This window comes from Mustela lutreola, chromosome 7 (assembly GCF_030435805.1).
Source record: "Mustela lutreola isolate mMusLut2 chromosome 7, mMusLut2.pri, whole genome shotgun sequence".
Classification (NCBI taxonomy): domain Eukaryota; kingdom Metazoa; phylum Chordata; class Mammalia; order Carnivora; family Mustelidae; genus Mustela; species Mustela lutreola.
The window spans coordinates 56,761,007-56,785,897 of NC_081296.1; the positions used below are offsets into that span (position 1 = coordinate 56,761,007).

Genomic DNA, 24,891 nt, shown 5'->3' on the forward strand with positions numbered 1-24,891 from the left:
AAGGCACACATATTTTTTGCCGCCACATCTGGTTTGTCTTTTACCTCCAAATATATTCCTCACCTCTGATCTTAGAAGCAGTTGTTGAAGGGAATGCTAACTTCTGGCTGGGAGGCATTAGGCTAAGTGGAGAAAGGGGTACAGAACTGGAAACCCTGACTTCTTGGGCTTTCTCTTCTCTCTGCATTGATAGGCCCATCTATCTGTCATCCTGATGGAAGACAAAACTCATTGGCTGCTGCACACACGGATATTTATTGTTCCCTAGGGTCCTTGGTGTTTAAGATGCTGGGTTGAGGACAGATTGACCCTAGTTGTTGAGGCTACTTCTTATTTGCTGGTCTTCTTGTCATAGGTGCCAGCACCCTTGTAGCCACTCACATAGCCTGAGTTGTTAGTTGTCTCTTCCCGGCCTGCGATGCCTTTGCCCTTGCCACTCTCGTCAAAGCGCTCCTTGTGGGTGCCCGTGTATTTGCTGGTGTCCGTCAGCCGGCTCACCCCACCTACTGTTGTTGCTTTCTGCAAGCCAGAGGAGAACGGGTCTGATCCCTCTCTTTCCCTTTGATGTCACACCCCTTCTCTGAAGACGGTCTCTGATTCTGCTAGTACTCATCACTGTTCTACCTTTGGGATAGGGCTACTTTCTCTAGGGCCCAGATGCAGCCAGGGGTGAGAACTGTGACAAGAGCCATCCACTCAGGAGAGTGGAAGGAGTTCGGTGTATGGGAACCCATGTGGGTTTGTGTGGATTTTTCTATTTTCAAGGGAGTTATTGTGACCGGGCTGCAGCCAGAGGACATCAACCCCAGATCCAATATGCAAGGTTCCTCCTATTGGGAGGGCCCTATTTGAAACCCAGAGTAGAGGGAACTTAAAAGAGAGAGGGGACAAATAGGGAACAGATGGTGGGTGAGAGGCAGGTGGTCAGAGGTTACAGGTTGGGATCAAGTAGCAAGTCCTCTGCACTAAGCATTCCCCCAAAGCTGTCTGGACACTTGGGAATGAGTCTAAATTTTACTATTAAAATAGATGTGGACCCTATCTGGGCCACAAGTTCCTCATCTCTAAACTAGTAGATGATCTCTAAAGTCTGTTCCAATACCAGCAGGGCACCAGAGGCTTCCTGCCTTGTCTCCCTACAGTATTACTAATGGTAGAGGTGAGGGACATTGGAAGGTGGGTTGGGAGGCAGGAGTAGCAGGGATCTAAGGAATAGGGTCAAGGGTCAGGGATGAAGCATGTCACTCACAGTAACACCAGTGGTAGCTGGATCCTTGCCTTCCATGAGTTTAAAAATGCTCTCCAGAGCTTCATCTGGTTTCTTGTCCTTGAATCGTTTCTGGCCCAGTTCCTTCATTGCCTCCTGGAACTGTTGAAATGTGATGGTTCGGGCATTCTTGGCCCTGGTCAGTCAGACAGAAACCCAGAACCTCTGGAACATGAAGTCATCATTTTCCAAGGTCCAACCCTCCCCTTATTCGAATTGGCCTCTTGACACTGAATGTCCTGAGGACAGGGCCAAGGACTTAGTAGGTGCTCAGTAGACCGATTACGCATGTTTTATCCCATGGACTCTTCCATGTCCCACTGCCTTGTTGGTTCTACTCACCACCCCTACTTCCCATCTCTGGCCCCTTACTTGACTTTGCTGAATACAATGTCCACATCAGTGGAGGTGACTGTCTTGCCATCCATGATGCCACAGTCTTTGCATAGTTTAGAGAAGTTTTTGTTGTTTATTTCAGTGCCATTGCTCGATGATTCTCCGAAGACAGAAAACCGCTGGAATGTTCTCCCTGCTTCTGATGCCATGATCAACTGGAGGTGGGGGAGGAGAGTAGGGGGGGAGACTTGGGGGTGAAGGAGGAGGGGATGAGAGGACTGAGGAGTAATAAGGATGGGGGTTAAGATAAAATCAGGATCAGTGATAGGAACAAAGTCCCTCTTCCCTGTCCCTCTCTTTCCCCATCCCCCTCACTCATATCCCACCTACTGTTCCAGCACTAAGGGTACTAGTGTGGCTCCTACGTCCTGAATAATCACCACTACCACCCACTTCCCCACCACTTTTTTGCACCTAAGAGTACCCGGATGGTGTCTGACCCTTCCCAGCCTTTATTTATGTGTGTGCAGGTATGTGGGAGCTGGCTGACTGGAGAGACTGTGTGGCAATGGGGAAACAGACAGGGGAGGGGAGGGAAGTTTCTATGACCTCAGCAGTGTTTATGTGACATCATCCCCAGAGACAACCCTAGTCTTGGTAGAGGGGTCTTTTCATTTCCCCACTTTGCTTGTTACATTGAGCAAGCTGCCAACCTTCTGATCTCTCCAGCTGATCAAGCTCTTCCTAATCATTCCAGCCCAGCCTGACCCAGTCTTCTGGGTCCTGGTCAAGTTGGTTTATACTCTGCCCCAAAGAGCTGAGAGGAGCCCAGGGAAGGGGTAATGAAAACAGGTTGGCATAAGTCCAACAGTGCCCTCCTTTTTAGTCTCAAGCCCAAGATAGTGACCGACATGGAGAATCCCAGTGGCTTTGGCAGACCGACCTCAATAAGAACTTTAAATGGCTTCCAGTGTTGGGCCTGACATAGAAAGAGCACAGGCCTTGGAGTATGACAGATCTGGGTGGGTCGAGGTGAGGGTGAGTGAGGGTGAGTCTCAGACTTCGAAAATCTTCCAGATAAGTTTCTGTGCAGGTCAGGGATTTCTCTTCAACCTGTTCTCTGGCTAGAAGCCATATAGATGGATGAACTTTAGGAATTCTAAAACAGAGCAACTGGGTTGGTGACTTACCTCCCCTTCCCTTCTATTTAGTCACCAATTTCCGTGAATGTCACTTCCTTGTCTAACAAATCCTCTCTTTCCATTCCTATGGCTCCCACATTTAGTCAAGTTCTTGTTATCTCCTATCTGGTTGATTTCCCTGGCTTCTAAAGGAACTCTCTCCTAGGGGCACCTGGGTGGCTGAGTCAGTTGAGTTGATTAACTCTTGATATCAGGTCAGGTCCTGATCTCAGAGTTGTGGGATTAAGCCTGCCTGTGGTTGTGCCCCTCACACTGTGGGGAGTCTGCTGAAGATTCTCTCTCCCTCTGCTCCTCTCCGCCCCTAAAATAAATAAATCTTTCAAAGAAAGAATGAACGAAAGAGAATCTCTCTCCTAAATGCAATGCCCCCCCATAATTCATCTTTATCACTCACCCATCAGAATAATTTTCACAAAACTATTTTTTATCCATTAATCCTGCTCAAGAACACTCTAAGGATCTCCAGTGCCAAGACTCTGTGCCTGTCATTCAAGGACTCTCATGCTAGGGTCACACTTTTACCAAACAATACCCATCTCTCATCAGTGTTATTCATCTGGGACCACATGGCTTGACAGGCTACCTCAGTGGCAAGAGCATGGCCTTGGAGTGGAATAAATCTGGGTGGGGATTTGAGTTCTGGTTTTGTCATTTACAGCACTAGTTGGTTGACCTTGGGCAAGAGACTAAAGCTTCTGTTAGAGAAATCTCTGAGCCTCATTGAGTTCCTCACCCGTACTGTGAAGACAATAATAGTACTGTAGGATAATATATAGGAAGTATCTTGCACATCGTAGTTAATATTCAGTTCTTCAAAGTAACTTGTGTATTTCTGCCCTCAAGTTTTCCCTCATGCTTTCTTTCTTCCTGAATACAATGTTCCTCTCTCCCACTCAGATATACTGTGGTTGTATTCCTCATGGGGTGGTACACCATGGGAACAAAACCCTTTTCCTCCTCTGAATTGTACCAAGATAATGGTTCCTAGCCTGTAGGCTGTAGTCTCCTGGGGAAAGGATTTCTGAATTATTGCAAGGACCCCTCAAATCTATATGTACACAGAACACTGATCATCAACTGAAAAAATAATATGCCTTGCACACATAGATATTACTATATACATAGGTGTTATCATGATTAGAATTCTATACAAACTGGGGTGTCTAGCTGGTTTGGTTAGTAGAGTATGTGACTCTTGAGCTTGAGGTTTAAGTTCGAGCCTCACTTTAGATGTAGAGATGACTTAAAAATAAAAATCTTTAAAAAAAAGAATTCTCTACAAATTCTCTACAAACTACAAAAAAATTTTCTACAAACTCATTTAAAAGTATTGCTGAATTCATGGTTTGTCTCCATCAGAGGATACTAAAACCGTCAAGTGGGAATGAAAATCTCTGATCTCCCACTTGAGAAGGGTGGGAAATGATTGCCATAGGATTTATTGCCTAAACAATTAATCTTGTAAAAGCATCATTTTTCTTTTTTTTTTTTTTAAAGATTTTATTTATTTGTCAGAGAGAGAGAGAGGGAGAGCGAGCAAGCACAGGCAGACAGAATGGCAGGCAGAGGCAGAGGGAGAAGCAGGCTCCCCGCCGAGCAAGGAGCCCGATAAGGGACTCGATCCCAGGACGCCGGGACCATGACCTGAGCTGAAGGCAGCCGCCCAACCAACTGAGCCACCCAGGCGTCCCAAAGCATCATTTTTCTTAACATTTCCCATATTTATTACTTCTCCCACCTATTCCACCATAAACTTCTAGAGAGGTCATGTATGACTACTTGTCACAATTCTCAGAATTACATGCATACACTGGCTTGCGCACAGTAGTTACTTAAAACTGTCGCTTCACTGAAGGTATAGTTTGAAGCTGCTTCTGGCCCAAGGGCAGGAAGTGAGAGAGAGATTACCCTGGTTGGGCCACTTAGAGCTGAGCTGTCCTGGGACCTGCCCTGGTGGAGAAGAACCCTACCTTAGGGCTTCTGCCTCATTTTTGCCTCTGGGAGTCTGAGACCCCTAGGCGGCTGAAGCAAACAGATCCCAGTGGAAATTTCCCACCTCCTACCCGCCACACGCCCCTGCGTAGGCCCCTTATCAGGTTCCCCCTGAGTCATCCTGACCCAGAGACGAATTTAGATGCTGGAACCTCCAGGTCCTTCCCTCCCCCACTCCAAGTAAGACTACTTTAGACACATCTGAGATTGTGGCAGGGAAGGCAGAGGATCTTGCTCTGGGCATTCTTTCTTCGCCAGCTCCAGGAGGGCTGTTGAGATCTCTCTCCTGTCCTACACAGCTTTATTTACGATCCCAATGCCAGCAAGCTTTTCCTTGTCCAGGAGAGTGTTAATCTGGCGTCCAGAGGGGAGCGGGGACTAGGCAAGCTGCCAGGGTGCCCAGCTTCTGGGCCAGTTTCTGAGGGAAACAGTTATGAAGAGAGTGGGGGAAGGGAACAGAGGAAAACTTCCGTGCTCCAAACTGGGAGAAGGTATGGGGGTCCTTTAGATGTGAGGTTGTTGAAAGCCCGGTTTGATCCTGACCAGTTCTCCTACTTTGGGTCACCTCCTCCCTCTTGGCCCCTCCTTCTTTCTAATAGACCCTGCCAAGTGGGGATGAAAGGGGCATTGATGTTCCTTGGAGGGGAGGGGGGTGTGGGTGGGAAGGGTGGTGGTGGTGGGGGGTGGTTCCCAGGCAGGAGGGGGAGGGCAATTTGGGGGTCTTGGGGGGGCAGTCTGTGCTGGTGTTGCGGTTGGCAGCTCCAATTCCATTCGCCATTGTTCCCAACTGGCCAGCCGCCCAGCCCCCGAAATGGTAACCAGGCCGAAGGAAGATGGAGTGGGGACCCTGGCAGGGAGGGGGCGCTGGAAGGGTGCAGGTGGGGAGAAATTCAATCTGGTTTCCTCGTGCTTAAGACAACTTCGGAACCCTACGCAATCCCCCCCACCCCACCCCCCGCCCCCAACTATTCCATTCCAAGTGGCCTTCCTCTAGGGCCACAGGGAGGGTGCATCTACTGTTGGGGGAGGACAGGGTGAGTGAGGAGGCTAGGACGGCAAACCCACCCCAGGCCCTGGAGGGACACGCAGCAGTCCCCGAGAAACCACTGCCTGGGCCCTGAGATTCAGCCGGGCCGAGCTGGTCTCACCCTCCTTCTCTGGGCCGGACTAGGAGGGGTTAGCGCCGAAGCCACAGGGTCTCTTGGGTTCCAGCCCGGGACACTGCGTCCTCCCCAAGCCCCCACTCCACCCCCGCAGAGTTAACTCCGCCCCCTGCGCCTGTTTACCCTAGAGTCAGAGCCCCTGGGGGTCCCTGGCCCCTCCTCCGCCCCCCCTTGGGGCCTTGACCCGGGAGTCCCCGTTGGCCATCCTCTCCCCCCCTCCTGCGCTCTCCCTCTATTTATAGCGGCCCCCCGCATTCCCCGCCCCCCCCTCCCCGCCTTGTTTTCCAACTTCTCAGGGAGCAGCGGAGAGCAGGCGTCTGGACGCAGCAGAGAGAGGAGGTACCAACACCCTGGGCACCCCGAAGTTGAAACTCCTGCACCCCCGACGGCCCTCCACCCCTGCCCCGCTCTTTTGGTGCTGGCACACCTGCCCCTCCCAGGCGGCGAGACCCTCGCCTCCTCAGCGGCTATCCCCGCCCACCTCCTCCTTCCTTAACCTAGCTTGTGTTTACCCGCAAGCCGAGTCGGAATCATGGGGTGCCAGCACCCTGGGTTTGCCTCCCTACTACCCGTCCCCACTACTGAGTCTGGGGGCGAAGGAAAGAACCACAGTGCGATAGGCAGATCCAGGTCACGGGTGGGGGCGGTGTTGAGGGCCGGCATGGGGATCCCCTGCAGGACTCAGGGATCCCCGCACACCCCACTACCGCCCGGTTGCGGGGGTATGTGGTGGGGAGCGCGAGCTGAGCGTGGAGGCACCCAGAGCAGTTTCCTTCCTTGGAGTACCCCTCGGGCCCCCAGCACAGCCCCTCCCTGAGTGGCAGACAGCCTGGGGCGGGGTAAAAGGGGGGGGCGTGTTTACTGGGGGTCTGGGGCGGATCTGCAGGGAGCTGTCGGCCCGTGGGCGGGCTGGGGCGGGCCGGGGGCGGGTCTGTGGGGAGTCCAAGCCGGGCGGGCAGGAGAGTCAAAGGCAAGTGAAGGTGGAAGCGGCCGCGGCGGCAGCAGGTAGGGGGAGGGGCGGGCGAGGGGCCGCTGGGCCTGGATGGCGCCAGCCGGGCCGGTGGGCGGTTGGATCCCAATCCCTCGGAGCTGACCGCTGGCTGGCACAGGCCCACAAGGAGGGGGCGCTGGGCTGCGGCGCACAAAGGCGGAGGCTCCGCGAGCGGCAGGGCGTGTTTGGGGCGTGCGCGAGGTTGTGTCCAGGGTCCAGGGTGCTCCTCGCCGGCCGCGCGGGGGTGTTGGTCCCCACGCGGACGGACAGCGTTGGGACTTGTAGGGAGAGGTCCCCGGTGCTGGGCCCGGTCGATCTCGCCGGTCCTACTCATCCCTTCCCAGCTGGCGCTCGGCCCTTGCGGGTCGTCGGGGAGGCTGGGAGGAGATTGTGGAGCCGCCCTCCCTCCCCTTCTCCGCTCGCGGGACCCACACCGAGACCGGGAGGAGGAGAGACGCGAAGGAACGGGGCTTTTTAAGTGCTGTTTTTAAATGTTTAACTGGGAAACAGTCGTGCTCAGCTATCCTCATCTCACTCGAGAGCTGTCAAAAATCTTGAGGATCCCCTAGTCCCCACTTCTAGTTTGCAAATAGGAAATTGAAGCCAAGGGAAGTAACTGATTGGGCCAAGGTCACACCCTTAGCAGCAAAGCCCGGACTAGAATCCAGAGGTTCCGACACAAGCCACGCTCTTTCCTCCACATCAGCACTTCCTTCTCTCCTCCCCCAGCCTGGACTGATGATACCTGCTCTCCATGTTGCCCCGCAGGCCCCTCCAGCCAGTATTGATTCTAGCTGAAGCCTAGAGAAGATGTGTTCATTGGACTCAGGCGTACAGATTAGGGAGGGTTAGTGACCCACGTAGTCTAGATCTTGGCTGAGGCTTTCTGTCTCTAAAAGACCCAGCGTCTGTCTCCCATGTCATTCACCTCATTGCCTTGTTTTCTCAGACCCTGGAGCCAGGAGGAGAACCCTGACCCCTAACCCCACTGCATCGAGCCAATAGGAGCCCAGTAAGTGACCCCACCCCCAGGCTGCAGGCTCCTAACTGCCATCTGCACAGGTGTTCTGCTCCTCACCACCCCACTAATGTTGAATGTATGTATGCTAAGACAGTCTTAGGAGGAAGGGAAGGAAGCATTGGGTCAGTTGGACACGGTGCCCCTTGTTCTTTTTGTTTCCCTCTCCCCTTCTTGGTCATGATACTTGGGTCATTTTTAGCCCCTTTCCCTCTGAGCTGCTGACCTTGAGGCTTAGTTGAAGGTCACAGTTAATTATGAACTTTCACTGTTCTGTCCGACGGTATCTTTGGAGTACCCAGTCACTGAGCCACAAGTTTCATCCCTCCCTAACTCTGGGAGTGTGGGGTGGCCCCTGAATACAGCCTGGAAATCCAGAGTTGGACTCCTGCCCCACCCTAGTATTTCCATCCAGGCCAGAGGAGGGGGTTTCTGGGGTGTAGGTGTTGAGGGCCAGCTGTGGATGGCCAGTTGGAAGAGAAGTGGTATCCTGAGACCTCTGCCACCAGCCCTCCTTCCCAGCTGCCTGGATGTGGAGCTGGGGGGCAGGAAAGGCTGTGTGTGTGTCCTGAGGTGGTCAGCTCTGGGGCCTTCTGTACCCCGCATTGCCCTGGGTGGAGGGCCAGGTGCTTGAGATGGGCGGGTGTGGAGGCCACCTCCCCAGTCGTGGTGTTTCCTCGTCCTGCCAGGCCACCATGGCGGAGCTGCAGGAGGTGCAGATCACTGAGGAGAAGCCGCTGTTGCCGGGGCAGACGCCTGAGATGGCCAAGGTTATTAGAGACCCCTGACTGGAAGGCCCAAATTCCAGACCTGCAGGCATCCCCATCACCTCCTGCCTTCCCAAACCCATAATCTCATTCTAACCCACAGCCCTGTTTTCTCCACCTGTAGCCATGTCTCTCCCCCACAGACCACAAGGGGAGTCCAGGCCTTTGTCCTGTCACTACACTAACCTTCATCCTCTCCATGTCTCTTTTTGTCATCTCTTTTGTCTTTTGTCTCTGTTGGTCTCTTTGCGAACCTTTCTTCTGTGTTTGTCTCTCCATCTGTGACTCTACATGGCTACATGGCTGTGTGTCTCTGTGTCTATCTGTTTGTGTGTGTGTGTGTGTGTGTGTGTGTGTATGTATGTATGTATGTGTGTCTCTCCAGGAGGCTGAGTTAGCTGCCCGAATCCTCCTGGACCAGGGACAGGTAACAGCTTGGGGCAGTCCCAGGGTGGTAGGAGGGGTTCTCCTTTTTCCCAGCAAGGAGAGGGCTGCTACCAGGCTCTTTCTCCTCTCTCTGCTCCCTTTCCTTCCCTTTCAATCCTTGCCCCTCCCCACCTCTCCTTCTCAGAATTCCTTGGTGCTCTCCCATCCTTTATGATTCTTTTCCATCCTCAGAATCATTTTCTGCTGTTTTATTTGCCTGCACCAAATTCTTGCTGACCCTATTTCTAATTCTTTGTTTCTGTCTTCTCTCTTTGCCCCTCCCCACCCCAACTCCCCGACTTTTATGGGACTTTTGTGGGCACCCTTCTCCTGCCTCTTTTTCCTCTCAGCCTAACTTCTCCCTGATGGTGACCTGTTTTTCTGCAGACTCACTCCGTGGAGACCCCTTATGGCTCTGTCACTTTTACTGTCTATGGGACCCCCAAACCCAAACGCCCAGCGATACTCACCTACCATGATGTGGGACTCAACTGTAAGGACCTGAGCTTCCCCTCCCGCTCCTTTCTGGGACGAGGCTGGTGGGAAGGGTAAAACCCCAAGGGAGGGGAAGGTCAGCATTGGCAGGAAGGGAGCCATGTGGTATATCAAGGGGCGAGTTCTGTCCTGGCCTGACTATGGCATAAAAAAGGGTGGGTTCTGACTTGGGGATGCTTTTCCCTGGCTGATTCTACTGTCGGGGTGGTGGGGATTCTGTTTAGATAAATCTTGCTTCCAGCCGCTGTTTCAATTCGGGGATATGCAGGAAATCATTCAGAACTTCGTGCGGGTTCACGTGGATGCCCCTGGAATGGAAGAGGGGGCTCCTGTGTTCCCTTTGGGGTGAGACTTAGCTCCCTCCCTCCTCATGATGCTTGGAGGCACAGGGCAGGGGTGAGGAAGAGTGGACCAGGGGAGGAGGAATGGGGGGACAGTGGAGGCTCCGGGAAAGGGTGAGTGGGGCACCCTGAGGTGTAGGCACTGGGGGCAGCTTGGTGTTTTCTTAACGTTCTTTTCTTCCCCAGATATCAGTACCCATCTCTGGACCAGCTTGCAGACATGATCCCTTGTATCCTGCAGTACTTAAAGTGAGAGGCCTGGGAACCCCTCAAAACCAGAGTTTTCTGCCCAGCACAAGGGGGCCCTTAGAAGTCCTATGTCCACCAGGGTTCCTGGGCAGGTTGTAGTCTCTGGCCTAGATAGATCCTTCCTCCTCTGTGCCTCCACCTGACTGTTGAGAAGAGGAGGGATAGGTTTGGAAATGGACTTGAGTCAGCAATGTGGTCCTGACGGAGAGAAGCAGGAAGAGGAAGCGGCTCTGCGTGGCTCTGCCTCAGGCTGAGGAGGGGCTTCTCAGATCTGGAAGGTAGAGAGGAAGAGGAGGGGTGACAGAAGCCCAAGAAGCCAGATAGACTTGTCTCTTTTCCTCCCACTTCCCCTCCTCCAGACACACACCTGGTGCCTGGAAGCCCTGGGTGTGAGGGAGAGTGGGAGAAGGAAGGGAGAGCCTGGTGAGCCTCTGGAGAGCCGTGGTGGTACGCACGCGGCGAGCTGACGACTCCCCGGGCTCTGGCCCCTGGCTCAGCTTTTCCTGGGCACCCGAGCTCTGGGCAGCTCGGGTTCACCTTTTGCTTTCTTTCCCCCATTCTCCCTATTGTTCACCAAAGTTATGTCTTTTTTCCCCCCATCTTGCTTCAAGTTCCCTTTTCCTGGTCCCTCACGAGGAACCAGGAACTAAACCAGAACAAGTTGAACTAGCTCCTGAGAATTAAAAATGGACACAGAGCTCTGTAGGAGAAGTGTCTGGTTGGCTGGTGGATGGGTGTTACTCTTCAAGATACTAGCTCCCCAAGAGACAGCTGAAGTAGATTTCAGGGACCTTCGCTGGCTACCAGTGTCAGTGGTTAGCTCCTTGGCACCTTCCTTTTTTCACACCCCTCCAGGGAAGGTTGCGTTCTGTCCTTTGCGCATGTGGCCTTGGGAGGGAGGTGCCGAGTTTGAAGGGCCAAACTTTTGGACACCAGGGCTGGTGAGAGATACGTTTCTCTTTCACAGTTTCTCCACAATAATTGGAGTTGGTGTTGGAGCTGGAGCCTATATCCTGTCACGATACGCTGTAAGAAATTAAAACCAAACCAAACCAAACCAGACAAGGGAAAGGCAGGTGTAAGGCCCATGGAAGACTGAGTAGAATATTGTTTGCTAGTGTGTGTTTGCGGGGAGGACTTGGGTATAAGGGTGGGGAACAGGGCCCATGGGAGCCTCAAACTGGCTGGAGCTCAGTGGGAAGGGAGTAAGGCCCTGCCCAGTCTCTGATTTCCCGTCTTTCTGCTACTTCTCAGCTTACCCACCCAGATACGGTCGAGGGTCTTGTCCTCATCAACATTGATCCCAATGCCAAGGGTTGGATGGACTGGGCAGCCCACAAGGTTTGGAGGGGCCTGTGTGTTGAGGTCCAGGGTGGGAGGGCCCTCTTGGGAAGGGGAGCGGAGCAGGAAAGACGTGTGACTTTTTAGCCTGGGTCCCTTCTCCTCATAGTATTCTGAGCTTGCTCACCTGCCCTTTCCTCATAGCTAACAGGTCTTACCTCTTCCATTCCGGAGATGATCCTTGGACATCTTTTCAGCCAGGTCAGTGGTTGTGGAAGGTGGAAGAAGCGGAGGGGACTGACAGGGGCTTGAATGCTTGGAGCAACTTCTTTAGATGGGATAGGATCTGGAGAAGAAAGAAGGCTTGCTTCTTCTCGTCCCGTAACTGGTGACGTCTCTTCTCAACCCTCTTTCTCCCTTTTCTTTCCTTCAGGAGGAGCTCTCTGGAAATTCTGAGTTAGTACAAAAGTACAGAAATATCATTACACATGCACCCAACCTGGAGAACATTGAACTTTACTGGAACAGCTACAACAAGTGAGTGTGTGGTGTGTGTGTGCGCGCGCACGGGGGAGCAAGGTAGAAGCAGCAGCCGCGGGTCACAGGTGGGAGGAGGACAGGGAGATTGGGCAATCACAGGGAGGAGCAATCACAGGGAGGGCAGGGTCTGGCGCACACCTGGGGCAGCTGTGGGCCAGACCCCATGGGATGAATTGTAAGGAGCTGTCCCCCTTTTTCTTGTTCACTTCCCTTGGGTCTTTGGGTTCCCAGAAGAGAGATGATTCCTCTGCCTTCACTGCCCTCTAGCCAGGGACTTGGGTTCCAAGTGGCCGCCGGGATTTGAGGCCTGCGGCCACTTTCCCCTTTGGTTCCCACTTTCAGTTATTAATAGTTGACTATAATTTTTGGAAGGAAGACAGCTTCCTCAGTGAAGGAACTGCCTAAGATTTCTGCTCTTCTTTGAACCCCTTTCTAGTCGCCGAGACCTGAACCTTGAGCGTGGAGGTGCTGTCACCTTCAAGTAAGACTTTAAGAGGAAAGCTTTGTCTCTCTCCCTGGATATTCCCTAGATGCTTACATTCTTTAGAAGAAGGAGAGTGTTTTAACAGGGAATTTTCTCGTCACCTCCCACCCTATCCTAGGAAGCAAATTCCACCTTCTAGTCTTACCCTTTTGGGTTGTCTTGGAAGGGTTAGTGGGGTTCAGAAGACTGTTTCCTCTTTGGAGCCGAACAATTTCCAGCTGCTCTTGTGGGAGGCAGGGGAGGGAATCGTGGAGGCTTACTTTCTCTCCGACACTATGCCTCTAGGTGCCCTGTGATGCTGGTGGTAGGAGATCAAGCACCCCATGAAGATGCAGTGGTCAGTAGAGAATTTTGGGGTGGGCAAGGGAGGGTTGGAGTCCTTGGCCGGTGGTCAGAGGGGTATCTTGCCAAGAGGCTCTGTTTGGAACTGGGAGAGCGACTGTGGGGCCCAAGAACGAAATGGGTATGGGGCCGATGGGGAAGGAACTGTGATCTGGGTCCCTGGGTCCCTTGGATGGGAGAGGCCGCAGGGCGTATAACGCTATTCATTCAGCTTCCTGCTTACACTAGGTGGAGTGTAACTCAAAGCTGGACCCCACCCAGACCTCTTTTCTCAAGGTCAGTGACCCTACTCCAGGTGCTACCTGACTCCTGGCCCCGCCTGACTCCTGACCCCCTGTCTGGAAACATAGATCCTCTCTAGGTTCAGCTTCTAGGCCTTCAAGGTTCCGCACAGGAGCAGGCAGGGTGGATAAAGACCACAAACCCTCGGGGCCTGGACTGGGGAAGCTAGGGAAGAGAGATCCTTTCCTACCTCTTGGCATGGCTGCTTGTATTTATGTGTGTATCACTTCTTCTGTATGGCTGTCTCCATCTCCTGACCAGATGGCCGACTCTGGAGGTCAGCCCCAGCTGACCCAGGTGAGTACCACTGACCTCTATGAGACGGGATGTTAGCGGCACTGAACTATACTCTTTGCCACTCACCCCACCCCCAATCCGCCATGGTCTTGGGCTCCATCTTGGCTTCGAACCTCATCTCACTGTCTGTCCCCCTCTGCTCATCTTATTTCCACAGCCAGGCAAGCTGACCGAGGCCTTCAAGTACTTCCTGCAAGGCATGGGCTACAGTGAGTATGGGGGTCAGAGGCTATCGTGAGAGCAAGAGATTGCTCCACAGGAAGAGGGATGGGCACTGAGTGGGAGGAACCATTTCAGGCTAGTTCTGAACCTTACCACCGTCTGCCAAATCATGGACCCCTTCCTCCCCCACCCGCATCCCCATTTGTCACTCTCATCCCCACCCAAGTACCCCTCTCGGAGTTGCCAGCCTCTCTTTCCCACCTCCTTTCTGCCTGCCACTTACGCTTCTGTCTCCACAGTGGCCTCATCCTGCATGACTCGCCTGTCACGATCACGCACAGCCTCCCTGACCAGTGCGGCGTCCATTGATGGCAACCGGTCCCGTTCTCGCACCCTCTCCCAGAGCAGCGAGTCTGGGACTCTCCCTTCAGGGCCCCCGGGGCATACCATGGAGGTCTCCTGTTGAATGACCTTTGTTGCCCTGGTGTACGACCCAGACCTCACCTCCCCCAGCACTAACCTGGGAGGTGCATAGGGCACTGGGCCAGAGTAAGGAAAGATGGGCAGATCATGTGGAAAGATGATCTTGATCTTTGATTGCTACCCTAACCTTGACCTCTAACCTGTGATTCCCCTCAGATCCTGGGAGAGATGTCCTAATATCTCTTAGGGACCCAGACCCCGAAATTATCCCTCTCCCTCATTTTGATGTTAAGGTGGAGAGGGCATGTGTTCCCTCTCCCTAATCTAGGTGTCCATAGATAAGGGATAAGAGGTGGTTGTAGTTGCCCCATGGTGCCTCCATCAGACTCTCCCTACTTATCCCATTGCAAGAGTAGGGGACTTGAGGCTGGGACTCCATTCACCAAAGCTGATACGGCTTTTCATTAACACTTCAGATCTCTGAAGAGTATGGGCCTAAATGAATGTGTGTCAGAGGAGGCTTACTGGTGGGTTAGTGGTCCTCAGGATGAGATAGAAACATCTGGTGTGTGAAATGGAAGTTGGAATGGGAAGTGGTGGGCAATGAACAAGTATGAGGGAAGGATTGGAGCTGGGGCAATAGGAAGGGGCCTGGGGCCATTGGCTGCACTAACTTTGGTAGCTGTCTAGACAGTGTGTGTCTAGAGTGGGAGGGGGAGGGAGCTAAGCTGGGGCAGGGCTGCTTGGGGCTTGGCATAGGGGTGGGAAGGGCTATCTTGGGGATCGGCTCACACTGTGTTATGTGTGGAAGGGTGCCCTCCTGTGTCCCACGACTTCTGCTGTAACAATAAACTGTAGAGGAACTGAGTGCCATTCTTTGTCTGAGTATGCCTGCATCATGCCCCTTCTCTCCAACCTACCGCCCAACTCACATTCTCTTCTCAGATAGGGCCTGGCTCCCTGTCCCTATGTGACTACAGAGTCAAGGGCCCCTAGTTCAATAGGATGGTATTGCCCTTGACATTGATAGTATTTCCAAGTTTTGGGAAGACAGGAGCTTCTTAGGTCTTACGAGACTTCCTTATTGGTTATAGATCCTTGAGAAATGCCATAGGATGTCAGAGATGTCACTGACATCATGATCTTAAGAAGGAAGTATGGAATGCTGACTGAAGTGTCCAAGGACATCTTGTGATCACCTTCCTGCAGGATCCTCCCTAGGGGGCACCTAGATTCCATTTTAAATGGTTCAGTGCAATGAGTAGGCCAGGCCTCACCCAGTTACTAGAGAGGTTGGTTTGCTCATAGTTGGTCCCAGTCTGAATACTCCTTCAGGAGAGTAATAGGACAAAGAAGGATTTTCTCTAAGGAGTTCTCCTCCTTCATGAATCCAAGGACATGGGGTGTTGATTATGTTTGTGGTTCTCTGAGAAGTGTTTTAACAAGTCTGCACAATACTCATCAAGAGGACTTTGGATACTGTGACTGTTGCAGGCTGATTCTTGGGCTCTTGGGGACACAAGAAGTAAAACACGAGAAGGCACTTTATATTGTTATTAGTAAGAGTACCATGGATGGAATATTACAAGGTCACTTGCTGGGTTACTTTATGGAACCTCCACAGACAATGACATGCTTTCCTCAATGAAACTGAGCTGAGGATTATAACGCGGCTTGATGTCTGGTGCTGACACACCGACATGGAAGTGAGGCATGGAATATGTTATTGACTCTTGAGCATTTCATCACTCTCTCATAGGCCTGAGTCTATTTTAAATGCAGTAGGCCAGGATCAGAAGGGGGCAGGGGTATTAAGTGACTCGCAGAGCTCTGGAGCTGGTTATTGATGGCAAGGGTGTTGGGTGAACGCATGCAGGGCAGGCAGTGAAGAGTGCTTAAATGCCACCCTAAAGAAAAGAAAGAGCATAATTGGAATCACTGGGCCAGTTAGCTCCTAGTTAAACAAAACATGAGGAAAAGGCAGAGAACTCCAATGAACAACAGCCTTGACCAGCAAGAGATGCTGTTGTGAGGGGCACTTTGCTGGTTTAGTCCATAGAGCTTTCCACTGTTGATCTCAGGGTTGCAAGTTTGAGCCCCATGTTGGGTGTGAAGCCTAGTTAAAACAAACAAACCAACAAACCAAACAAAGGTGTTGTTGTACATTATGGAAGGGAAGGCGGGTCTACTCAGCACGTTTGCCAGAAAACACTGTTAGCAAGGTAATCTTCAGAATTGGGAGGAAATTGAAATGTGTGTGTATCTGGGAGCTGGGAGCTGGTGTATGAAGTGCTTGGTGACTGTGTGTCTCTCTCCTATAGTTGTGTCAGCATGAGAAACCCAAGAGTTAGGAAGAGGGAGAGATGCTCTCTGCTGGGAGCAAGGCAGAGGGGGTTTGCTGTCCTTGATTGACCTCTTTACCGTGTTGGTCGCAGACAGTCCCCTCTAGCCCGCGGGGGTGCAGCGCCCTCCTGTGGATGGCATGTTTCTTCCTAACTTTCTCCAGGTCCTGCTTCTGGTATCTCTCAGTGTTCTTTGTGATTCTATGTAGTAACTACATAGGGAGGGAGTGGTCTGTGGCTCCTGCCTGTTCTTAAGATCAGAGCTCAGGAGAGAGGTGAGCAGATTTCATAGAAGCGGAACCACAAACTCCCTACTTATTGTCTCTGCTTCAGGCTTAGGACTCCTGTTTCTCTCCTACTGTCATTCTCAAGGGCCATATTTTCCTGACTTCAGGGACAGAAGCTCAAGATAGCTAAGGCAGGGCGCCTGGGTGGCTCAATGGGTTAAAGATAGCTAAGACCGAGCTCTCGGGAAGGAGAATATAACTAGAAGAATATGGTGATGAGCCCCTCGTGGGGTCAGCGTGAAAATTCTGGACTCATGAGGAGATTTTAAAGAGTGATTCTGGGGTGCCTGGGTGGCTCAGTGGTTCAAACCTCTGCCTTTGGCTCAGGTCATGATCTCAGGGTCCTGGGATCGAGTCCCGCATCAGGCTCTCTGCTCAGAGGGGAGCCTGCTTCCCCCCATCTCTCTGCCTGCCTCTCTGCCTACTTGTGATCTCTCTCTATCAAATAAATAAATAAAATCTTTTAAAAAATAAATAAAGAGTCATTCTCTGAAGTTACATACAAAACAGTGAAACTGCAGCAGGAGGGATAGATATTAACCTTTAAGGACACTCCTTTACATACTTAAGGGAAATGCTAACGTGGGAGACACCACCTTTCTAGAGAGATTTGGGGACTAACAGGAAAGTGAGAATCAGTTCTGAATAGAGGTCAGGAGTGTGGTCAGGGTAAATGGTGCCCAGAGCAATTAGGTTGTTTGCACCCTCTCTCCTCACCCACATTACAATTTTCCCCAAATTGGATAACTATATAGTAAAAGTAGAATGCATTCTGTATTTGACATTCAATACATCTAAAGATAGTAATGAAATTGAAATAAAAAGGAAATCATCAACAACTGGCCTCTTTAAGCATCCCTGAAGACTGGGGCCTAAGGGTGTCAACCCTGTCTACACCCCTTTTGTTTCACCTTTGCTAGTGGCCACAGGCCCCTCCCTGAGGTCTGGGGCAGGGAATATGAGGGTGTCTGGCCAGTTGGCACATTCCCACTCATGCATACCAACCCACTCCAATTCTAGCAACTGTTCTTTGTACTCTATCACCCAAAGTCAGGAGCCAGAGCTCTGTTTCTTATGAGGAAGGCAAGGCAAGACACTGGAAAACTGTCCTTTGGGGAGGGGTGAAGTGGGTGAACTGTCTCACAAGTTAGCCTGGAGTTCTGTGGTTTTGTTCCTGGATGCCTCTTGTTCATAGGTGCTGGTCTTTGGCTGACCTCCCATCCTGCCCCAGGATACTCACTAACCTCTATTCTCTTTGATGCTGTGCCTCAACTCTTCTTAACTGCAAAAACCCAAGCCTCAGCTTGTATACAAAGGAAGGTGGGGGAGCTCTAAAGGGTTACTTTAGAGAATCATTTATTGGTGCAAGAATGGAAAGCTGGCTCTAGGTGAGAGAGCAGTTGGAGGTCTCATTCTTCCGTTTTTTTTTTTTTTTTTCTATTTAAATATGTAAAATATACATGTGTGGGGGTGCAGAATAAGGGATGGGGAAAGGACCCAGGGGTTCAGGAGACTTGAAAATTCTCTTGTGACTATTCCAACTAGCTTCTTCTCTTACCCTTTTTCCTAACTGGCATCTTTCTTCATTTTTTTTCAACTTTAATGATTCTAAATGTTTTCAGTTATAACCTATTTCTTAAGGCTGAATGAGTTAAGGTTTGCTCGTGACTCTGGTTTCCAGTTGTCTTGGCCCAACTACTTTAGCTCTCTCTCCAGTCCATGGTTCTCATGCCCATTTGCATTCCATCCTTCTCACGGCAGACTCACTTGAAGTCACATTCATCTGCTCCCTTATAGCCCTCTCAGACTCCTGGCTGGGGATTCAGAGCTTTGGAAAATGCTCTGATTGGTCCTTTTTTTATTTGATCCTGATTTTTAAAAAATTTTATTTATGTATTTGAAAGAGACAGACAGAGGGAAAGCATGAGCAGGCGGAAGGGGTGGAGGGAGAGGGAGAAGGGGAGAGGGAGAAGCAGACTCCCCACCGAGCAAGGAGCCCCACCCCAGGACCCTGAGATCATGACCCAAGCCAAAGACAGACGCTTAACCAACTGAGCCACCCAGGCGCCCTGACCCTGAGGTTCTAAGGGGCCATTCTCTAGCTTTATTCTCGCTCTTGCAACGATATGGTTCGAACTGAAGATGGTTCCTGCTGGGGTTGGTAAGTTGTTGGGAGAGGAAAGCAAGTGCTCATGAAGGAGAGAAAGCACTGATGGCTGAAGGCAGAGGTGGCTGAAGGTGAATGTAAGGGCTCCCGGGATGGGAGGAGGCAAAAAGTGCAGGACTCACCCGTGCTTGAAATCTCCCACCCTCTGCTCATTTCCCTCTGATGCTGATAGCATAGGTGACCCAGAAACATCTGAAGAGCTCCAGAGTCTGATGTCCTCCTCAAGTCTCCTTTCTGTTGTCCTACAAATCCTCTGTCCCTGACATAGCTAATGTCTGTATAATTGTATCCCTTCCAATTTACCCTCCCAAAGTCCTGGGGAGACCACTGCGGTGGATGGCAGCAGGGATTGGATGGCATGCGGGATCTGCCCGTCCAGATTTCTTGATGTGCCTCACGAGGGTGACCTATCTTCCATGGACCATCAGATGTTTTTGTCCTTTGGCTTCAGTTAGCATGACCAAGAGGAGTTGCTGGCAGCAGATGACAGAGAGGAGGAGGAGCGTCATCCTCTGGCTTCCTCCTGGTCAAGTCCCTGTGGGCTGGGTGTACCTCTCCACTAAAGGCTGCAGGGCATACTGGACAGGTCCCTCTAGTTTCTGCTCCCAGCTCCCTCCTCTTCAGCCTGGGCAGCAGGCTCAACTCAAACACAGTGTTGTTGCTGCTCAGCCCTTGGCTATTGCGCCACCATCTGTCCAAACTTGTTCTGTTTGGGCTCTGTCCAAACCCTGCCCACACCTCCCTACAGTCTCCCTTTATGCAACTTGCCTCAGTTCTCCAACGTGCTCCCGCTTCTTCTGAGCCTCTGACACATAAGATCAGGAGGTAAAGGTAAGGTAGAGGAGGAGAGAATCTGGATATTTGAGCTTTTCTTAAAATCAGAGAAACACGGGTTGGAAGCCCAGCTAGCTATGCGATCTAGTTATTTACCTTTTCTGCATGTGCTTCCCTCCACTCGGGATGGGGATAAGATCTACCTGGTGGAGTCGCGAAGGCGAGACTGTCTGTGAGGGTGATAGTACAGCACCTGGCACACAGCAGGTGCTCTGTGTGGAGACTCTGCTGTGATTACTACATGCGAGGCCCTGTCTGGAGAATGAAATCCATTACTTCATGCTGAAGAGAAAACAGAATGGGATAGTGCTTTGGGGAACTTGTTTCCTGTATCAGATATTTTTAGTTAGTTTTGCCTCAAGTTTTCCTTTTCACTCACGCCTGGGTGCGTTGGCTGGGCCTGTGAGAAGGTATGCGTATCTTAGTTTGTGGGGAGGGCAATCAATGGACAGGAGGCAACTGTGACAAGGACACTCAGGAGACGTTGTCCACGTGAAGGTGACTTGGGCTTCCCCACTGAGAGTATCAGAAGGGGCAAAGTGGGGAGAGTGACTGAGCTCATGGGGTGCACCTTCTCTCCCCTCCTTCTCCACGAAGTCTGAGATACTCCTCCATTTCATGGGTCAGGGCACTGGGCAACAGCAGATAATCAGCTTTGTGTTTGTCCTTCATAGTTTTTAAGAGAAGCAACACATTGTAGGGGTTCCTCACACTGAAAGATGGCCTAGTGGGGAGGGGCTGGAGGCAGAGCAGCAGGTAGAGCAGGCAGCAGGAAAGCCACTAAATTGTGGCAAAGCCCGGTAATCACCCTAGGCATTTATCTGGCGCCTTTCTCCCTCTCCAAACACACTGCTTCTTAATCCCTCAGCACAAGGCAGCTGGATGGAGACAGAGGCTTAAGGAAGAGCTACAGCATCCTTGAGGCTACGCAGGGCTCAGTGTGAAAAATAGGAACCAGAGGGAAGGAGGCTCTATTTAGCCTGATCTCAAGAGTCTGCTGGACACACTGTAGTTGGCCAATAATAGGTATTGGAGTGGAGTGGGTGTGGTTAGCATAGGAAAAAATCTAGATCCTGTGGTTTCTGTTTTTACACCTCTTCTCTCTAAATGTTGGGAACTCTAGCTCAGTTTCTCAACACCTGTGGGCAAGGCAGGAGTAGGTTGCTGGAATTTCAGCAATGCTCCCATGTATGGAGGCATGGCCTGCAACTGGCAGAATGGCTAGGGGCCTGGATTCCAGGAGAAAATACAATATCCAACAGTCAGCCTTTCCATTCCCCACTCCATCACTTCCTGTACCAGGCAGCTCCTAGGCTACCTGGAGAAATGAAGTATAGCATGACTGAAGGGGAAGGGTAAAATGGAACATTTTATTATACACAGTAGCAAAAATGGGACAAGAGTTAAATCTAGAGTGATGGTCTTCATATCAATTCTCCAATTTAGAGGCACTCAACCTAAACGTCCTCTTCTCAGTCCTGGCTAAATGGATTCTCATGTAGGAGAAAGCTGTGGTCCAGTTCATGAGGGCGATGCCTAATGAATGCCACTTAGTCTCAGTGGAGGGCCAAACCCACTGGGGAAGTATCTCCCAAGGGTAGGAAGGCCATCCTAGATAGGCCCATCAGAAAAATCTGGAATCTCTCAGGCCCACAAGGCAATAAAGGCCATGAAGGCAAAACCAGCGGCTACGCAGCCCCATTTGGCCAGAGGGGCCTCAGGGCCAGCTAGCTCCCGGGGCAGAATTTCCAGGAAGGTGACATACAGAAAGGTGCCGGCTGCCACACCTTGTAACACAGCCTGGGCTAAGCCCTGCCCTGCTTTAGAGTCCCCTTGGGTCACAGCCAGCCCCAGGACTAGGCCCATGGGGGACATGAGAGCTAATGACAGTATGGACAACATGGCCCATCGTGACCTAGTACCTATTCGCACCAGCCGCAGTCCAACCCCAAACACTACTAGCACTTTGTGAGCCAGGACAGCAAGACAGAGCTGAATGGTGGTTGCTACTGTTGGCTGCAGCCCCACGGCTAGCCCTTCAAACACTGAGTGAAAGGAGAGCGAGAGCAAGAGGACGAGGGCCCGAAGGGGGCCCTTTGAGGGTGAGGGTGGGGGTCCGTGGCTGTGGAGTTCAAGGACATGAGTCCCACCCCACTCCTCCTGCACTGTCGTTCCTCCAGCAGCCCCAGGACAGCATTGCAGTGCCAGCGACTCCAGAAAGAAGACAAAGAAGAAGCCCAGGGAGATGATGAGCTCTCCGAAGGGATACTCCATCTAGGAACAGAAAGAGGGTCTGTGAGGTAGGAAGGGAAGAGAAGCAAGGACACTGGGTGGCCATGGGAGTGGGAGACTAAAGAGAATGGGAAGTGTGGGACTATGCCTAGTTAGTAAGAATTGGCCAACTCTTTGCCCTGCTGGCTCTCCCTCTGGTTTGTGGCCTTATTCCCATCTGCTTCAGATGCTTCCAGATTGATGCAGCATATTGGGCATAAAGAAGGGCAGGGGAATGAAGCCAAGAGCAGGTATGGACAGCAACGAGAAGAATCCCTGAGGGACTAAGGGACACCAGCGTAATAGGGTTAGTAATATGGGAAAAGAATGTGAGGCATGTCAAAGGGATGGAGAAAGAATGAAATAGTAAAGCAGAGCTTTTTCTGGGGTTCCACAAACCCAAATGGATTGAGTGGGCTCCTCCTCTCCTCTGAGCTGTCTTGAGCTGAGGAGCAGAGGGGATCCCTGGTTTCCTCACATACTCCCCTCAAAAGGGTCCGGGAGGTTCTCCTCCCCCACTAGGGAGGGACTGGTGGGAGATACTTACCTGAGCTGAATCAGCATCATCAGAAGCATTTCCCTCCCTTTCTGTCCTGTTCTAGGGAGAGAAAAGCAGAAATCAGGTGGGGAGCAGCTCAGCTTCCTGTCCTGTCCCTTCAGCTCTGTCACTTTCCCTAAAGTCCAATGTGACTGGTGTTCACCATGCCAGAAAGAGTCCTCTTGCTTTTCCTTCCACCCTTGTCCTCAGCTCTGTCATCTTCCCCCCTCATCATTCTGGCCTCACAGCCCTGCTGCTTACCATTTCTGCTGCTCACCTGCATCTTAAACTTCTGGATCTCTGAGTCAATTCCCTCCAGGGCTTCAGCAGTCATGTGCATGAGCCCTGCTCCCAGGAAAACACCAGCAGAGGTGCAGCCCAGGAGGCTGAGGACCCGGCGGTGACGACCTAAGAAAACGAGGAGTTACAATCCAGTTGGCAATGAGATAGAAAAGGTGACAAAAGAGCAAGCATGTGGCACCCAATCTCCCCAGCTTGGGGATGGTGAGAGCCTCGGAGCAAGGCATCAGGATAGGTGAAAGGGCCATAGTCAGGCTGAGGTTATGGGGCCGGCAGCGGCAGGGCTGTACCTGTGGCGGCATCAATCTGGAACCACTTGAAGCAGATGGGAATAAGGCCACAGACCAGGGTGAGAATCAGCAGGGCAAAGAAGCAGCCAATTTTCACTCCTAGTTGTGGTTCCATCCTTGGGGTACAGGATAAGCAGATGCTTTAGAATAGCAAATGGGAGTTATGATCTCTGAGCAGGAGTGTGGAAGTAGGCGATCAAAGCTGGAGTATCTCCTCTCCCGAGCTCCAGGAGGGCGATGGGATCCTCCTGTTCTGTGTTGCCTCTGCTTGCGCAGCCTTGCATAGCTGACTGGGGCCCTGCCCCAGATTCCCGCCCTCCCCCTACCAGGAGGCCCCTCCCCTGGCTCACGCCTTCCAGAACTGGGAAACCAGAAACTCCAGACTCCCTGCCAGGCACAGCCTGTGCTGTGTGTCTTCTCCTCTTCACGGCCATGACTAATCCAAATGCTATGGACAGTCTTCTTTCATGCTGGTCTAATCCACAATGGGAGTCTATGGTAGGTCCTTCCTAGCTGTTTTGTACTGGGGACACCTGGTCCTGCCTTATTTAAGACATTTGATCTAAGACTCCCAAACCTTCTCCACCCCACCCTATGTCTCATAGGTTGTTATGCTGATATCTGAACCCTACCTTTTCAGAGGGGATTTGGGTAGGAGGTGGGGCTGAGAAGTGGTACCGCCACCCACCACTCTGTGAAAACTAGTAGATGAGGGGCCTCCCCTCTCCTGTAACCCCAGAGAAATAGCTCCAGGCATGGCAATTTCTAGTGGGGAGTTGAGATTTCTAGTATTACAATATTGATTTTGTTCCAACTTTTGACTGTGCCCGTTTCTGGATACATACATATCTTCCACAGCTTATGATGGGATGATGTTCCAATGAGCCCAGCCTAAATCGGGAACCTCCTAGGTTGAAATGCATTTAATATACATAAGCTACCAATCCTAGCTTCAACTAGCTTTAAATGTGCTCAGAACACTTACATTAGCCCACAGTTGGGCAAAATAATTTAATCAAAGTCTTATTTTGTAATAAAGTGTTGATATCTCATGTAATTTACCACATACCGTCCTGGAAGTGAAAACCAGAATGGTTAGAAGTGTGCCAGCCGTTTACCATCGTGATGGAGCGGTTGCCTGGGAGTTGCGGCTGCCCAGCATCACAAGGGACTATCATACCACAGACTGCTGACCTGAGAGAAGAGCCAAACTCAAAATTCAAAGTCTGGCTTCTACTGAATGTGCCTCACTTTCACATCATCTTGAAGTTGAAAATTTGAAAATCAAGCCACTTTAAGTCAGAACCATGTGTACTGAGGGAGAGGGCCTGAGAATTTTAAGACAAAGAAAGGTTCTCTAGCTCTGAAATAGCAAGGCCTAGCGAAAATCCGAGAAATGAACCAAGCAAATGGAAGGATCCTGCCTAGAGCTACAGGGCCATGTGGAGATGGAAAATTCAGTCTTGATGGGATCGGCTCTTGAGGAAAATGTATCAGGCAAACTCTGGGGGAGTTGATGAACTCTGAGAAAGACAGAAGTAAGGGACGGAGGAAAACACAGAGGCTAGGCAGCCCAGCTTCCCTATTTAGGTAGCCCACCAAACAACTGTGACACGTGCTGAGCCAGCGCTCAGAGACTGGGGGCGGCTTTCCCTACTGCCCCGGATTACTTCCTTGGGAAGACCTGGTAGAAGCAGTATCTCAAAAGCTTGCAACCTGTGTGAGAAGATAAGGCACTGAATATCTTGAGAATTCTCTCTGTTACAGGACTGAACATGAAAACCGACCTCTGTATCTTTTAGGA

At 51.4% G+C, this 24,891-nt stretch overlaps 3 protein-coding genes across 13 annotated transcripts; 1 reads left to right on the forward strand and 2 right to left on the reverse strand.

The window, feature by feature from the left end:
• Positions 1-231: 231 nt before the first annotated feature.
• Positions 232-2,175, reverse strand: TPPP2 (tubulin polymerization promoting protein family member 2). Of its 3 annotated transcripts, none has more exons than XM_059179602.1 (4): positions 2,088-2,175; positions 1,640-1,881; positions 1,250-1,403; positions 232-519 (listed from the first exon to the last, which is right to left on the reverse strand). In XM_059179602.1, exons 2-4 carry the CDS (start codon positions 1,810-1,812, stop codon positions 331-333), a joined length of 516 nt encoding a protein of 171 aa, XP_059035585.1. In that variant the 5' UTR covers positions 1,813-1,881; positions 2,088-2,175; the 3' UTR covers positions 232-330. The 3 variants fall into 3 exon arrangements, with proteins under 3 accessions (XP_059035585.1, XP_059035584.1, XP_059035586.1); XM_059179601.1 differs by having other exon boundaries at positions 2,078-2,175; XM_059179603.1 differs by lacking the exon at positions 2,088-2,175 and adding an exon at positions 1,990-2,077.
• Positions 2,176-6,185: 4,010 nt separating this feature from the next.
• On the forward strand, positions 6,186-14,926 carry NDRG2 (NDRG family member 2). 6 transcript variants are annotated; one of them, XM_059180999.1, is made up of 17 exons: positions 6,186-6,299; positions 7,901-7,963; positions 8,659-8,739; positions 9,122-9,163; positions 9,550-9,655; positions 9,882-10,002; positions 10,185-10,247; positions 11,215-11,275; positions 11,502-11,588; positions 11,733-11,789; positions 11,962-12,065; positions 12,505-12,549; positions 12,838-12,889; positions 13,123-13,170; positions 13,438-13,473; positions 13,631-13,682; positions 13,935-14,926. In XM_059180999.1, exons 3-17 carry the CDS (start codon positions 8,665-8,667, stop codon positions 14,099-14,101), a joined length of 1,116 nt encoding a protein of 371 aa, XP_059036982.1. In that variant the 5' UTR covers positions 6,186-6,299; positions 7,901-7,963; positions 8,659-8,664; the 3' UTR covers positions 14,102-14,926. The 6 variants fall into 6 exon arrangements, with proteins under 6 accessions (XP_059036982.1, XP_059036984.1, XP_059036981.1 ...); XM_059180998.1 differs by lacking the exon at positions 6,186-6,299 and adding an exon at positions 6,830-6,965; XM_059181000.1 differs by lacking the exon at positions 6,186-6,299 and adding an exon at positions 7,740-7,798.
• A 689-nt stretch (positions 14,927-15,615) lies between these two features.
• On the reverse strand, positions 15,616-24,752 carry SLC39A2 (solute carrier family 39 member 2). 4 transcript variants are annotated; one of them, XM_059181010.1, is made up of 4 exons: positions 23,088-24,752; positions 22,775-22,905; positions 22,507-22,552; positions 15,616-15,965 (listed from the first exon to the last, which is right to left on the reverse strand). In XM_059181010.1, exons 1-3 carry the CDS (start codon positions 23,200-23,202, stop codon positions 22,526-22,528), a joined length of 273 nt encoding a protein of 90 aa, XP_059036993.1. In that variant the 5' UTR covers positions 23,203-24,752; the 3' UTR covers positions 15,616-15,965; positions 22,507-22,525. The 4 variants fall into 4 exon arrangements, with proteins under 4 accessions (XP_059036993.1, XP_059036991.1, XP_059036990.1 ...); XM_059181008.1 differs by having other exon boundaries at positions 15,618-15,965; positions 22,507-22,557; XM_059181007.1 differs by lacking the exon at positions 15,616-15,965 and adding an exon at positions 21,040-21,962 and having other exon boundaries at positions 22,507-22,557.
• Between the last annotated feature and the right edge of the window lie 139 nt (positions 24,753-24,891).